Below are 13264 nucleotides of genomic sequence, written 5' to 3'. Positions count from 1 at the left end.
CTAGTTGAGTCGCTTGGGAAACATTGGTGAACATAATGCTAAAATTGCTTCCTGCACTTACTAAAATATATGAGTGTCCAGAAACCATAAAGCTATTGAATAAGAAAGAAACTGCATTTTCTCTCTTTGTGGTGAGAAGGAGTTAGGTATAGAGTTTCTTCAAACACCTCTTGTTTCAAAGAGTGAACTTCTGACAAAGCCATTTTACCTTATCATTTCATTTTACAGCATTTATTGTTTAGAGACATATATTACAGTTTAATCAAGGGAGAGAATATATAAATATAACACAATGGAATAAGCATGATATAATAGGTGAAGTGCAAAATCCTATGAGAGTATATAAAAAGCATCAAACCAGATGTAGGGAAGCCAGAGAGAATTTAGAGGAAAAATGATACTAGGATTTTTTTTAGAGTTAAGTTTTGCAGACAAGCCTGATTTGAGGTGCCTTGCTGGTAACCCTTTTTTCTTCTTCCTAGATATACACAGGATTTTTCCTTAATTTATGTAATATGATATCTTGCTAGAATGTATACAAGTTTGAGTCTTTTAAAAAATTAATTTACTGGGACATGGTGAGCTCTTTCAGTTTGAGAATACAATTGTTTTTTTAATTCAGTACTATTTCTTCAACTTTGTTTTTGATTTTTACTTCTGTTCTAATTTATCAATTTTCTTCTTCAGGATCACCTATAATTCTTAAAGTACATAATTTCTGTCTGTCAAATCTATAATATACTAATGTCTTCTGTAGTCACCTCCCTATTTGCCTCTCAAATTTGTTCTCCTTTTGTCCTTGCTATTCTACACAGTGAAAATTTTGTTGTATGTATATGTAATCAATGCTTATTTTAATTACAGCATTGCATTTTTAGCTTCTTTTCAATAATTTTTTTGTTTCATCTCAGCAGCAATTTTCAATTTGCTGCTCATCCACGTGTCTCATCTTCTATTCCTTAAGGCTTTCTGCTTCTGATTTAGAGCTCAAAGCTCCTTGAATTTAAATGAAAATTTAAGTGAATTACTAAAATGTTATTTAAGATCTTGGAATACACCATTTTCAGAGATCAGCTGTGCCAAGGATCTCTCTGCTGTCTCTGAGCTCTAAACTCACTCCTCTTTGCCTTGTTTTATGACATTATAGTTAGACCCCTATGGACATTTCCCCCTGGCCAGTAACAGAATGTTAAAATTAGTCATAAGAGGGTCCAGGAGAGATCCAAATAAGGCCATGGTGATGAAAGACATTTCTCTTCTGGGTTGTGGTTCTTCATTACTATCGTCATCACTATTATTTACTTATTCAGCATGGGAGCCCAGAGGCCCATAAAGAATTCCAAGCTGTGCCATCAGGCCACTCTCTCTGCTGCTGTTTAGGTCTGCATTGACTATTACAGGCTGCTTCTCAGTAGTAGCTCCAGCAAGTCCGCATCCTCCAGTAATGATGGGCAGCGTCAATAGGCGAGCACTTGCCCACAAACTCTAGCAAGTTGTTTATTATCGTTGTTGTTGTTGCTGTCATTGTACCACCAGCAGGCTGTGTATCCCTGTGGTTGCCACACTCTCTTCAAAGATGTCCAAACCCAAGCATTGTTGGGAGTGGGGATGGGGGAAGACCTTGCTTCCTTTACAGTCCACCTCCCTTACCCTTGGGGCTTCCCTGATGGCTCAGGTAAACCTGCTCGCAATGCAGGAGACTCGGGTTTGATCCTTGGGTCAGGAAGTTTCCCCTGAAGGGAATGGCTACTCACTCCAGTATTCTTGCCTGGAGAATCCCACGGACAGAGGATTCTGGCGGGTCCAAGGGGTCACAAAGAGTAGGACACAATTGAGTGACTAACACTCTCACTTTCCCCTCACTCTGGAAGTAGTAGCTATTCTTTTGTACCTACCACTTCAGGACCTTTTATATCCCTTTTTTATCCTTTTTGTGACTAATTTTTACCAGTTAACAATTCTTTATATTCTACTTTCCCTGTTTATATTGGACTTCCCTGGTGGCTCAGATGGTAAAGCATCTGCCTGCAATGCAGGAGACCTGGGTTTGATCCCTGGGTTGGGAAGATTTCCCTGGAGAAGAAAATGGCAACCCACTCCAGTACTCTTGCCTGGAAAATCCCATGGACATAGGAGCCTGGTAAGCTATGGTCCATGGGGTCGCAAAGAGTCGGACACGACTGAGCGACTTCGCTTTCTTTCTTTCTTTCCCTGTTTAAGTTTCCTTGGTGTGGTTTCTGTCTCCCTAGAGGGTATCACCTCTCTCTATGTCTGAGTTTACCGCCATCAGGGTTTGTACTTAGTCTATCACCTGGCTCTTTTTGGTGCTTTCCTATTAATCTTCCTCTGCAGAACTACAGCTCTATGGAAGACTCATCACATAGCAACTTGCCAGATTTCCAGATCCAAGTCTGGCTGGATCTCACTTGGCATTTCTCATACTTTCATTGCTCAGCTCAATTCTTACATCCACCGCTACTAAAGCAATTCCTGCTTCTGCTCCTGCCAACAACTGAGTTATGGGACACCTCTTTCCAGGATGTGACGTACAATCACCAGCGTCCCATCTATTATCTCTTTCCTGTCCAAATGTTTGGTAAAATATCTTCTCAGATTCTGATGTTAAAATATCACCTGGCCTTATTTTTGGTATCTTTACGACTCAGTATTTTTCTGTCTTCACTGTTCTCTAGTAAAAAGGCCTGCAGTATGGGATGCTGCTAAAAGTTATTTTAAACTCAAAAGACTAAAAGTGATTATTCATTACACTACAAACATTGCCATAGTTTCAACATAGAACAAAGCACTGTAATCACACCAAGTAACTTGTTCTCATAGAACATCAGATGTAGAATGAGAATTCAAAATAAGGATGATTGACTTATCCACTTAAGTGATTTTTCCTTACTTATTTAAATAAAATTGGCCATAATCAGAAATATAAACCTATGATATGTTATGGAAACTATAATCACGTAATAAATTTTAAAATTGTCTTATGATATATTTAACTAAAATAAATGTATTAGACTTTATTAACTAAAATAACTGTCTTTAGATTTTAAAATATGAAATGTCTGTTTCTCAATTTATTATATAAAATGAAAGCATTGATTCTTAAAAACCAGTCAAAACAACTGGGACCTTTTCAAATTGGGAAGTTTATTCAGGAAGTTATAGTAGAGAATAAATAACCATTAACCATATGTTTAGATGACACTATAGCCAACATGAAACTTAAATCATAATTAGCTGTAATGTTTGTTTAGCAATAGAGGATTTATGAACTGTTCCCCTGCTAGTGAAAGATGGCAGGCTTTATATTCTACTTCAGTAAAGCCTCAAATGATGTGTGTGCTCACACCTCAGCACAGAGAAATTATCCATGACACAAAGAAAGGAAAGCTATAAATCTCAAAAATCACTGTTCATTTAGATTATAGTCATACAAGGTTTTAAATAGTAGAATACATCCTCATAAATAACTGTGAGGGCTCTAGGAATTGTTTGTAATTGTTCATAATGATGAAGTGTCTAGCTATTCAGAAATTTAGATTTGTAACAGTGGTTCAAAGTAATTAAAACATTTCAATCAACTTCAGTCAATATAGTATTTACTCAATGATCAGTAAATGTAATGATATAAAACATAAATATTAAAGAAAAAAAAAACTTGGCCTAGCGTCTTCCCTGGTAGTCCAGTGGTTAAGAGTTTGCTTTGCAATGCATGGGATGTAGGTTAGATTCCCTGGTCCAGGAAGATCCCACATGCTGTGGAGTGACTAAGCCTGTGCACCACAACTACTGAGCCTGCACTCTAGAGCCCTTGAGTGGCAACTACTGAGCTCAGGTACAGCAACTGCTGAAGCCTGTGCACCCTAGAGACTGTGTTCCACAAGAGAAGCCACTGCAATGAGAAACCCGCATTCTGCAATGAGTGAGCAGCCCTCACTTGCTGCAACTAGAGAAAGCCCGCCCACAGCAACGAAGACCCAGCATAGCCAAAAATAGCTAAAATAACATAAATAAATAAAATTATTGAGAAAACCTTACTTGGTCTGCATTTGTCCATCATCTGTTGCAAAGCAAAACCTGGCAGTCATCCCTAAGCCTTCGCTTTCTTATTCCTTAAATAAATGAATTCAGCCATATCTTATTCAGTCATAAGCGTTGTAACTTAGTCTGCCCTCGAAACACTAGTGGACAATTGAGGCCAAGCTGCTATGGGGCTTCCCTGGTAGCTCAGTGGTAAAGTATCTGCCTGCAATGCAGGAGCCACAGGATATACAGGTTCGATTACTGGGTTGGGAAGATATCCCGGAGGAGGGCATGGCAACCGACTCCAATGTTCTTGTCTGGAGAATCACATGGACAGAGGGGCCTCACAGGCTACAGTTCATGGGGTCCCAAAGAGTAGGACATGACTGAAATGACTTAACACACACACACGCTTCTATCAACTCTCATCAACATTTTTGCAACAGCCTTATAAGCAACCCTCTACCCTGAAGCTGTATAGATTTCTCTAAATGTGAGTCTGGTCACATCACTTTCTACGGTTCCCTCATGGAAAAAAATGGGGAATTTTGTAAGCTAAAGGTTGTTTAAATGACTTCAGAATCCTGTCAACTAGCTCTTGAAAACTGATATTCAGGTAAAATTTGGGGGGAATTCTTGTGGATTTTTAAAAAGTTCATTCTTAATTTCCTTGTACTTTGGAGATGCATTAACATTTCATTGTGTGTAGGTATGAAGTTAGAGATGTTTCTAGTTTTATTTTAGAATTTTTGGCTCTTTGTCCTCCTTTTTTGAAAGTATCATGGATGAAGCTGTATAAATGTGTACTTACTTTAATCATATTTCCTACAACTAAGATGTAAGATAGTGATTGATTCCTGCAATCATGCTATAGCAATAGATCTGTATCTTTTTGTAATATTGACTCTTGAAATGCCCAACTACAGAGTTCTACCAAAAGATAAATCCTTAAATGACTTATGAGATGAAATAAAGCAATTAACTCACCTTACAACCAGTGGTGATGCTGTGGCCCCAGCTACGAGGTGCACATTTAGAACATTTCTCTCCAATAGTATTGGGTGGGCAAATGCATCGACCAGTCTTTGAGTCACAGTTGTTACCCAGATGGGAACAGTCACAAGCTTCATAGGTGAAAGCATTAAAAAAGAAAAAAAATTGATATAAAGTGTTGAGTTTTATGTTTGTGGGTTTCTTTGTGATTTATGCTGTTTTATTTTCCATACTATAGTTAAAGATCCTTGAAAATGACAACTCACCTCATTCATTTTTCATATCATAGTACAGTATAATTCCCCAGGAGGAGGGCATGGCAACCCACTCCAGTATTTTGGCCTGGAAAATCCCATGGACGGAGGAGCCTGGGCTATGGTCTACAGGGTCGCAAGGAGTCAGACATGACTGAAGCAACTGAGCACACATGCACACAAGCACAGTATACATCAGAGTGGTTGTTCAGTAAATATATACTGAGTTTCACTACTAATTTAAAAATATCAAACACTTTTAGCTTTTTGATTAAGGATAAAAAGGACTGATGTATCAGATTTCCTGTTAACTGTATTCCTCTATATCTAAATACTATCCAGGTTAAACTTTTTATATTTAAGTTCATAACTAAACATAACTATGGGCTTCCCTCATAGTTCAGTTGGTAAAGAATTTGCCTGCAATGCAGGAGATCAGGGTTCAATTTCTGAGTCGGGAAGATCCCCTGGAGAAGGACATGGCAACTCACTCTAGTATTTTGGCCTGGAGAATTCCATGGACAGAGGAGCCCATGGAGTTGCAAGAGTCAGATACAACTTAGCGACTAAACCACCAAGTTCATAACTAATTTTTCCATGATCTATAGATTAATATTTCCTTCCTGTGAAGAGTGCAAACATCCTTGTCATTACACATTCTCAAAGAATGCAAAAACAAGATCTGAAGAAAAACAAAAAGATTTGAGAAGATCTTCAAAGTCATCCAAGACAAGGAAGGCATGCCACTTATTAGCTATAGTTGACTCAGTTGCTGAGTACTTTTTACTGCACCATTTCAAACCAAAGAAGTGAAAGAAAGACAAATGCCATCAAATACTCAGATTCAAATAGAAGACTAATGTTATAAGAAATCTTTTAGTTAGTTACATGATGATTATATCCTTTTAAAATACATTTAGGATATTTAAATTCACTTTTCAAGGGATCACACTTATCATTGCTCACAGGATTCTATCCCAGCTGTGAAAAATGTTTAGCACAACACTTGCCATAAATGTTAGCCATTGTTTTTATTATTATTATTATTATTATTGTAGCTGATTTTAAGCCAAAGGACTTACTTTATATGTGCCACTTACTAAGAAAAAAATGTTTCACAATATGCTTAAATTTATGTGCTAAACAATGTCTTGGGACAGTTTGAATCATTACTTGTAAATAGAAATTAACCATTCAGTTAGGGAGTTTGAGATGGACATGTATACACTGCTATATTTAAAGCAATACTTTATGGCCATTCAGTTCAGTTCAGTTGCTCAGTCACGTTTGACTCTTTGTGACCCCATGGACTGCAGCAAGTCAAGCTTTCTTGTCCGTCACCAACTCCCAGAGCTTACTCAGACTCATGTCCATTGAGTCAGTGATGCCATCCAACCATCTCATCCTCTGTCGTCCCCTTCTCCTCCCACCTTCAATCTTCCCCAGCATCAGGTTCTTTTCCAATGAGTCATTTCTTCCCATCAGGTGGCCAAAGTATTGGAGTTTCAGCTTCAGCATCAGTCCTTCCAATGAATACTCAGGACTGATTTCCTTTAGGATGGACTGGTTGGATCTCCTTAAAGTCCAAGAGACTCTCAAGAGTTTTCTCCAACACGACAATTCAAAAGCATCAGTTCTTCAGTGCTCAGTTTTCGTTATAGTCCAACTCTCACATCCGTACATGACTATTGAAAAATCCATGGCTTTGACTAGACAGACCTTGTTGGCAATGTAATGTCTCTGCTTTTTAATACTCTCTCTAGGTTGGACATAGTTTTTCTTCCAAAGAACAAGTGTCTTAAATTTCATGGCTGCAGTCACCATCTGCAGTGATTTGGGAGCCCCCAAAATAAAGTCTGTCTATTTCCATTCTCTCCCCATCTATTTGCCATGAAGTGATGGAACCGGATGTCATGATCTTAGTGTTCTGAATGTTGAGCTTTAAGCCAACTTTTTCACTCTCCTCTTTCACTTTCATCAAGAGGCTCTTTAGTTCTTCTTCACTTTCTGCCATAAGGGTGGTGTCATCTGCATATCTGAGGTTATTGATATTTCTCCCGGCAATCTTGATTCCAGCTTGTGCTTCATCCAGTCCAGCATTTCACATGATGCACACTGTATAAAAGTTAAATAAGCAGGGTGACAATATACAGCCTTGACATACTCCCTGCCCAATTTGGAATCAGTCTGTTATTTCATGTCCAGTTCTAACTGTTGCTTCCTGAGCTGCATATAGACTTCTTAGGAAGCAGGTCAGGTGGTTCTGTATTTCCATCTCTTTAAGAATTTTCCACAGCTTGTTGTGATCCACACAGTCAAAGGCTTTGACGTAGTCATAAAGCAGAGGTAGATGTTTTCCTGGAACTCTCTTGCTTTTTCAGTGATCCAGCGGATGTTGGCAACTTGATCTCTGGTTCCTCTGCCTTTTCTAGATCCAGCTTGAACATCTGGAAATTTGCAGTTCATGCACTGTTGAAACCTGACTTGGACAATTTTAGGCATTACTTTGCTATTGTGTGAGATAAGTGCAATTGTGCAGTAGTTTGAGCATTCCTTGGTATTGCCTTTATTTGGGGTTGGAATGAAAACTGACCTTTTCCAGTCCTGTGGCCACTGCTGAGTTTTCCAAATTTGCTGACATATTGAGTGCAGCATTTTCACAGCATCATCTTTTAGGATTTGAAATAGCTCAACTGGAATTCCATCACCTCCACTAGCTTTGTTCCTAAGGCCCACTTGGCTTCACATTCCATGATGTCTGGCTCTAGGTGAGTAATCACATCATCATGGTTATCTCGGTCATGAAGATCTTTTTTGTATTGTTGTTCTGTGTATTCTTGCCACCTCTTCTTAATATGCTCTGTTTCTGTTAGGTCCATACCATTTCTGTCCTTTATTGAGCCCATCTTTGCATGAAATGTTCCCTTGGTATCTCTAATTTTCTTGAAGAGATCTCTAGTCTTTCCCATTCTATTGTTTTCCTCTATTCTTTGCATTGCTCACCAAGGAAGGCTTTCTTATCTCTCCTTGCTATTCTTTGGAACTCTGCATTCAAATGGGTATATCTTTCCTTTTCTCCAATGCCTTTAGTTTCTCTTCTTTTCTCAGCTATTTGTAAGGCCTCCTCAGAAAACCATTTTGTCTTTTTGCATTTCTTTTTCTTGGGCATGGTTTTGATCACTGCCTCCTCTACAATGTCACCAACCTCCATCCATAGTTCTTCAGCCACTCTATCACATCTAATTCTTTGAATCTATTTGTCACTTCCACTGTATAGTTGTAAGGGATTTGATTTTAGTCATACCTGTATGGTCTAGTGGTTTTCCCTACTTTCTTCAATTTCAGTCTGAATTTGGCAATAAGGTGTTCATCATGTGAGCCACAGTCAGCTCCCGGTCTTGTTTTTGCTGACCAGTTAGAGCTTCTCCATCTTCAGCTGCAAAGTATATAATAATCTATCTGATTTCGGTATTGACCATCATGCGATGTCTATGTGTAGACTATTCTCTTGTGTTGTCGGAAGAGGGTGTTTGTTATGACCAATGAGTTCTCTTGGCATAACTCCATTAGCCTTTGACCTGCTTCATTTTGTATTTCAAGGCCAAATTTGCCTGTTACTCCAGGTATCTCTTGACTTCGTACTTTTTCATTCCAGTCCCCTATAATGAAAAGGATTTTTTCATTTTTGGGGTGTTATTTCTAGGAGGTCTTGTAGGTCTTCATAGAACTGTTCAGCTTTAGCTTCTTCAGCACTACTAGTTGGGGCATAGACTTGGATTACTGTGATATTGAATGGTTTGCCTTGGAAATGAACAGAGATCATTCTGTCATTTTTGAGATTGTGTCCAAAGTACGGCATTTCAGACTCTTGTTGACTATGAGGGCTTCTCCATTACTTCTAAGGGATTCTTGCCCATAGTAGTAGATGGCCATTAACTCACCCAATTCTTACAAAACCCAAGTGAGGCAGATACTATTATTTTCCTAATTTAATAGATGAAATTTTCAGAGTACAGTGAGGTGAGGTCACTCAGTCTAGGTCATATAACTAATTGCTAGTGGTATGCAGTGATAAGTTGCTTCAGTCATGTCTGACTCTTTGAGACCCTATAGACCATAGCCCACCAGACTCTTCTGCCCAGACAATACAGATATTGTCTTAGAGATTGTACATAGATTCTTAGAAGATCTACAATGATAATATTCAGAGTAACTTATAATGGCTTAATTTATGATAAAAACTGTTCATCAGAAGTGGTTGAGAATATCTTAAAGGTATTGGTTTTTATTTTTTATTTTTTTCAACTACTGTATTTATTTAAAATAAACTGACAGGTTCAAGCACCCATCTTAAGAAAAGCCAGCAGCACTTTTTTAACATATTCAAATTGGTTTTTAATATTATTCTTTCCACCCCTAACACAATTTGCTTCAGTGGTCAATAATCATGTCTTAAAATCTTGCCATGTATTTATCATGTTCTGAAAGCGTACAAGTATCATCAATGTTGTACCACTGAGTTTAGTAAACAAGAGTAATACTCAACCAAGTGACTGTTGGAATAGAGGTTGATTACAACTTAGTAGCATAAAATCAAGGCAAATGCTCAAATTTTACTTTCATCCATAGTGTTAATTCCTATTTTCTTAATTCAGGATCTGTAGGAAGGCTGTGGCTGGACACATGAGAACCCTGCTTGAGGGAGCCATGGTTAACAACCCTGGCTTACATTTTCTCTGGAACTAACAAACATCTACAGCCAATCTATTTCTCTCTCAGAACATTACAGTTTTCAAGGCACCTGAAAGTGGATGAAAACTTTTTTTTTTTAACATACCAGAAAAAGATATTAACTTCCCTGATCATTATATCAATTTTGCAACAGGAAAAGGGAAAGTTGAACAGTATTAGCTTGGGAATAAAGTTTAAACTAAGGTAACATTGGCACCAGAAAAATTGAACATCTGACTTTCAAGCTGCAGTAGTCTTTGAGTGACTGGCTGTAAAGAGGTCATAGACAGGGAGGGAGACAGCAGAACTGGGATCTGTTGATGGATTTTTATTATAGGCACAGCTATTTATAAGGCAGTGTTTCAAATTACAATGTATTTCCTTTAACTTATTAAAAACATATGTAAAGCATTAGGTTAAGCATTTTTTAGTATTATATGTTTGCCTGTTGTCAAGGTGTATTTCCTTTAATCTCTGGGAACCTTGTAGAACAAACTGCTACAGACGCCTAAATATCAAAACCAGGTAATAAATGAATTGAGCTTAGTCTCATTTACAGACCTGTGCATCCGCCTTCTTGGAAGTTGAAATAGCCATGAGCACAGCGATCACATTTCTTTCCTGTTACTCCTGGCTGGCACCAACATTGACCACTCTCTTCACAGTCAAATGATTTGGACCCAAAGGAATTGCAGTTGCAGGGGACACACCCCCTTGCCGATTGGAGGCCAAAGGTCTCAGGCTGGCATAGAAACAGAATGAGAAAAATTCAATTTAAATCAATTAATTCACAATGGCACTAGATGCACTGTAAGATCAGGTGGGAAAAGAGGAGCCTGTGGGTTATAAAGTTTCTTCAGTGATGTTATGACAATTGGACTGTCACTTAATCTAGTGGACTTTTTCTACAATGTTCAAGAGAAAAGTCCAATTACTTTGAAATTTCATCAAGATTATTGGTGGAATTAGGGTGGTATCATTCAGTCTGTGATATTTTCACCAGCCCTTCTCTATATGTCTCAAGATTCTAATGGCAATGTGGAAATAACTGAGGATGGCAATTCTACTTAAAGAAAATTTTGGTTTCATTTCTAATAATCGGAATTAATTATTTTCAGATATTTTAAGTCCTTTTACTTGGTAAAAATGCTTTAAATATTATTAGGCAGTAGCCTAAAGTTAAAATAAATCTTTTTTCTCTTATATTGGGTCTAATTTTTGTCATATATCCATGAATACTTCTAATCATCATTATGGGGCTCACATTATAAATGTAACTCTTAGGTTATGTCTATACTGACAAAATAATTGGTGTAACTAACATCTAGTTTCTTGGGTTTCATCCTAACAATCAAAGTTGATTTGTGAGAACACATATCAAAGCACCAAATTAGGTAGATGAAGGGAAACTTTCATCTCTGATGAGTTATTCATATGCATATCTCTTATCTATTTGTAACAAATGACCTTCCATGGTCCAGCATTACTAGCTTTGGCTGACTTTCTGGAAATGCATGTTATCAGACCTAGAATGACTACTTTAGAAAATGCTGATGGATTAAAAATCATTCCTACCAGAAAAGTGAAAAGCCCATATCCTACTTAAAGTATGCCAGGGCTGTCTTGTAAGCAGAAGTTTGTCACATTATTATGATATTTTAATCTGGAAAATTAGTCTCAGTAATTACTTCTTTGTAAAACTAATTCTTATTTTGGAAAATTAGACTTAATAATTACTTCTTGGTAAAAATAAATCTTGCTATTTAATCTGAGCCACCCAAAGAGAAATGATTAAGCCTCGTTATGTAATTTTGCCATTATTGTTAACAATATTAAAAATAAGTCCTATAAAACAAAATCATATGAAAGTTAGTCTCTTAAAATGACTGTTGCTAAGAATAGTTTTCTTTTTAAATATAAAATGGGTTGATTATAGTTGATAATCATTTTAATCTTTACATTTGTTCTTGCCTTTATTTTTAGTTATTTGTTTTTATAAAATAAATAAAATAAATAGCTCTTTATTTTATTTTAGTTCTTGACTTTATTTTTAGTTCTAATTCAGATTCACTGCATAATTAAAGAAATTGTGTGACACTTGTAACCTAATACTTGATTTTAAAATTAATTATAAGAAAAAAAAGAAAACATATAATATTTTTATTTATAAAAAGCAATTCAGTGTACAATTCTAAATACCAAGCCTAGAGAAATAGTCAGAAATTGAGAAAATGCATGCATGCTTATTATGGTATTATTTATCATAATAATGAGCAACTGTAGAGGCACTTAAATGTTCAGTGTTAGGGAAAAAGCTGAATAAATTATGAGGCATTCATGTTATGAAATATATAACATCATTAAAATCCTGTTTTGAAGCAGTTATAATGATATGAATATGGGTAGAATATAGCATTAAGTAAAATTTCAAAAAGCAGAATACAAAATTATATATACACTATGATTCTAATTACATACCCACAAAGGCACACATACCACTCAGACACAAACAAATAGAAACTTATATACATAGAAAAAAAGACTAGAGCATTACATAGTAAAACTTTTTAAAAAAATTAATATTTTGCATTTGTTTTTATTTCCTAAATTTTATTGATTTAGAATGTGTATTGTAGAGATAATACTTAACCTTCATCTTTACCTTGTAAGTTTGCATATCTATCTATATCTATACAAATATCTTTAATGGAAAGACCAATAAAATAGTAAACTTTCAAATTATTACTTATTTTAAAAATTCCAAAGTTGATTATGTAAAGAAATATACGAGAAGTAATGTCTTTATTATACTTTTCTAATATTTACCTAGTGCAGTTTTAAAACCTGAAAGTCAAAGTGGCTCAGTCATGTCCGACTCTTTGTGACCCCATGGACTATACAGCCCATGGAATTTTCCAGGCCAGAATACTGGAGAGGATAGCTGTTCCCTTCTCCAGGGGATCTTCCCAACCCAGGGATCGAATCCAGGTCTTCTGCATTGCAGGTGGATTCTTTACCAGCTGAGCCACTAGGGAAGCCCAAGAATACTGGAGTGGGTGGCCTATCCCTTCTCCAGTGAATCTTCCCAACCCAGGAATCGAACTGGGTTCTCCTGCATTGAAGGTGGATTCTTTACCAGCTGAGCTACAGTTATACCAAAACAAATATTACCAAATTTCAGTAATAAAATTTTAATAAATTGTTCAAAAATTTATTTCACAGTCCAGGGAAAATGCTGTAGTAAACAA

The 13264-nt window shown here is 36.7% G+C and overlaps 1 protein-coding gene across 1 annotated transcript in view; it reads right to left on the bottom strand.

The window, feature by feature from the left end:
* LAMA2 (laminin subunit alpha 2) overlaps positions 1-13264 on the bottom strand; it is a 653829-nt gene that overhangs the window by 230336 nt on the left and 410229 nt on the right. Inside the window, exons 23-24 of the mRNA XM_081529101.1 lie at positions 10578-10758; positions 5026-5162 (exon numbers count right to left, since the gene is read on the bottom strand). Coding sequence (XP_081385227.1) covers positions 5026-5162; positions 10578-10758 — 318 coding nt within the window. The remainder of the gene's footprint in view (positions 1-5025; positions 5163-10577; positions 10759-13264) is intronic.

Source organism: Giraffa tippelskirchi, chromosome 9, assembly GCF_054371585.1.
Source record: "Giraffa tippelskirchi isolate mGirTip1 chromosome 9, T2T-mGirTip1v1.2.pri, whole genome shotgun sequence".
Classification (NCBI taxonomy): Eukaryota; Metazoa; Chordata; class Mammalia; order Artiodactyla; family Giraffidae; genus Giraffa; species Giraffa tippelskirchi.
This window is presented reverse-complemented; position numbering and strand designations above follow the sequence as displayed.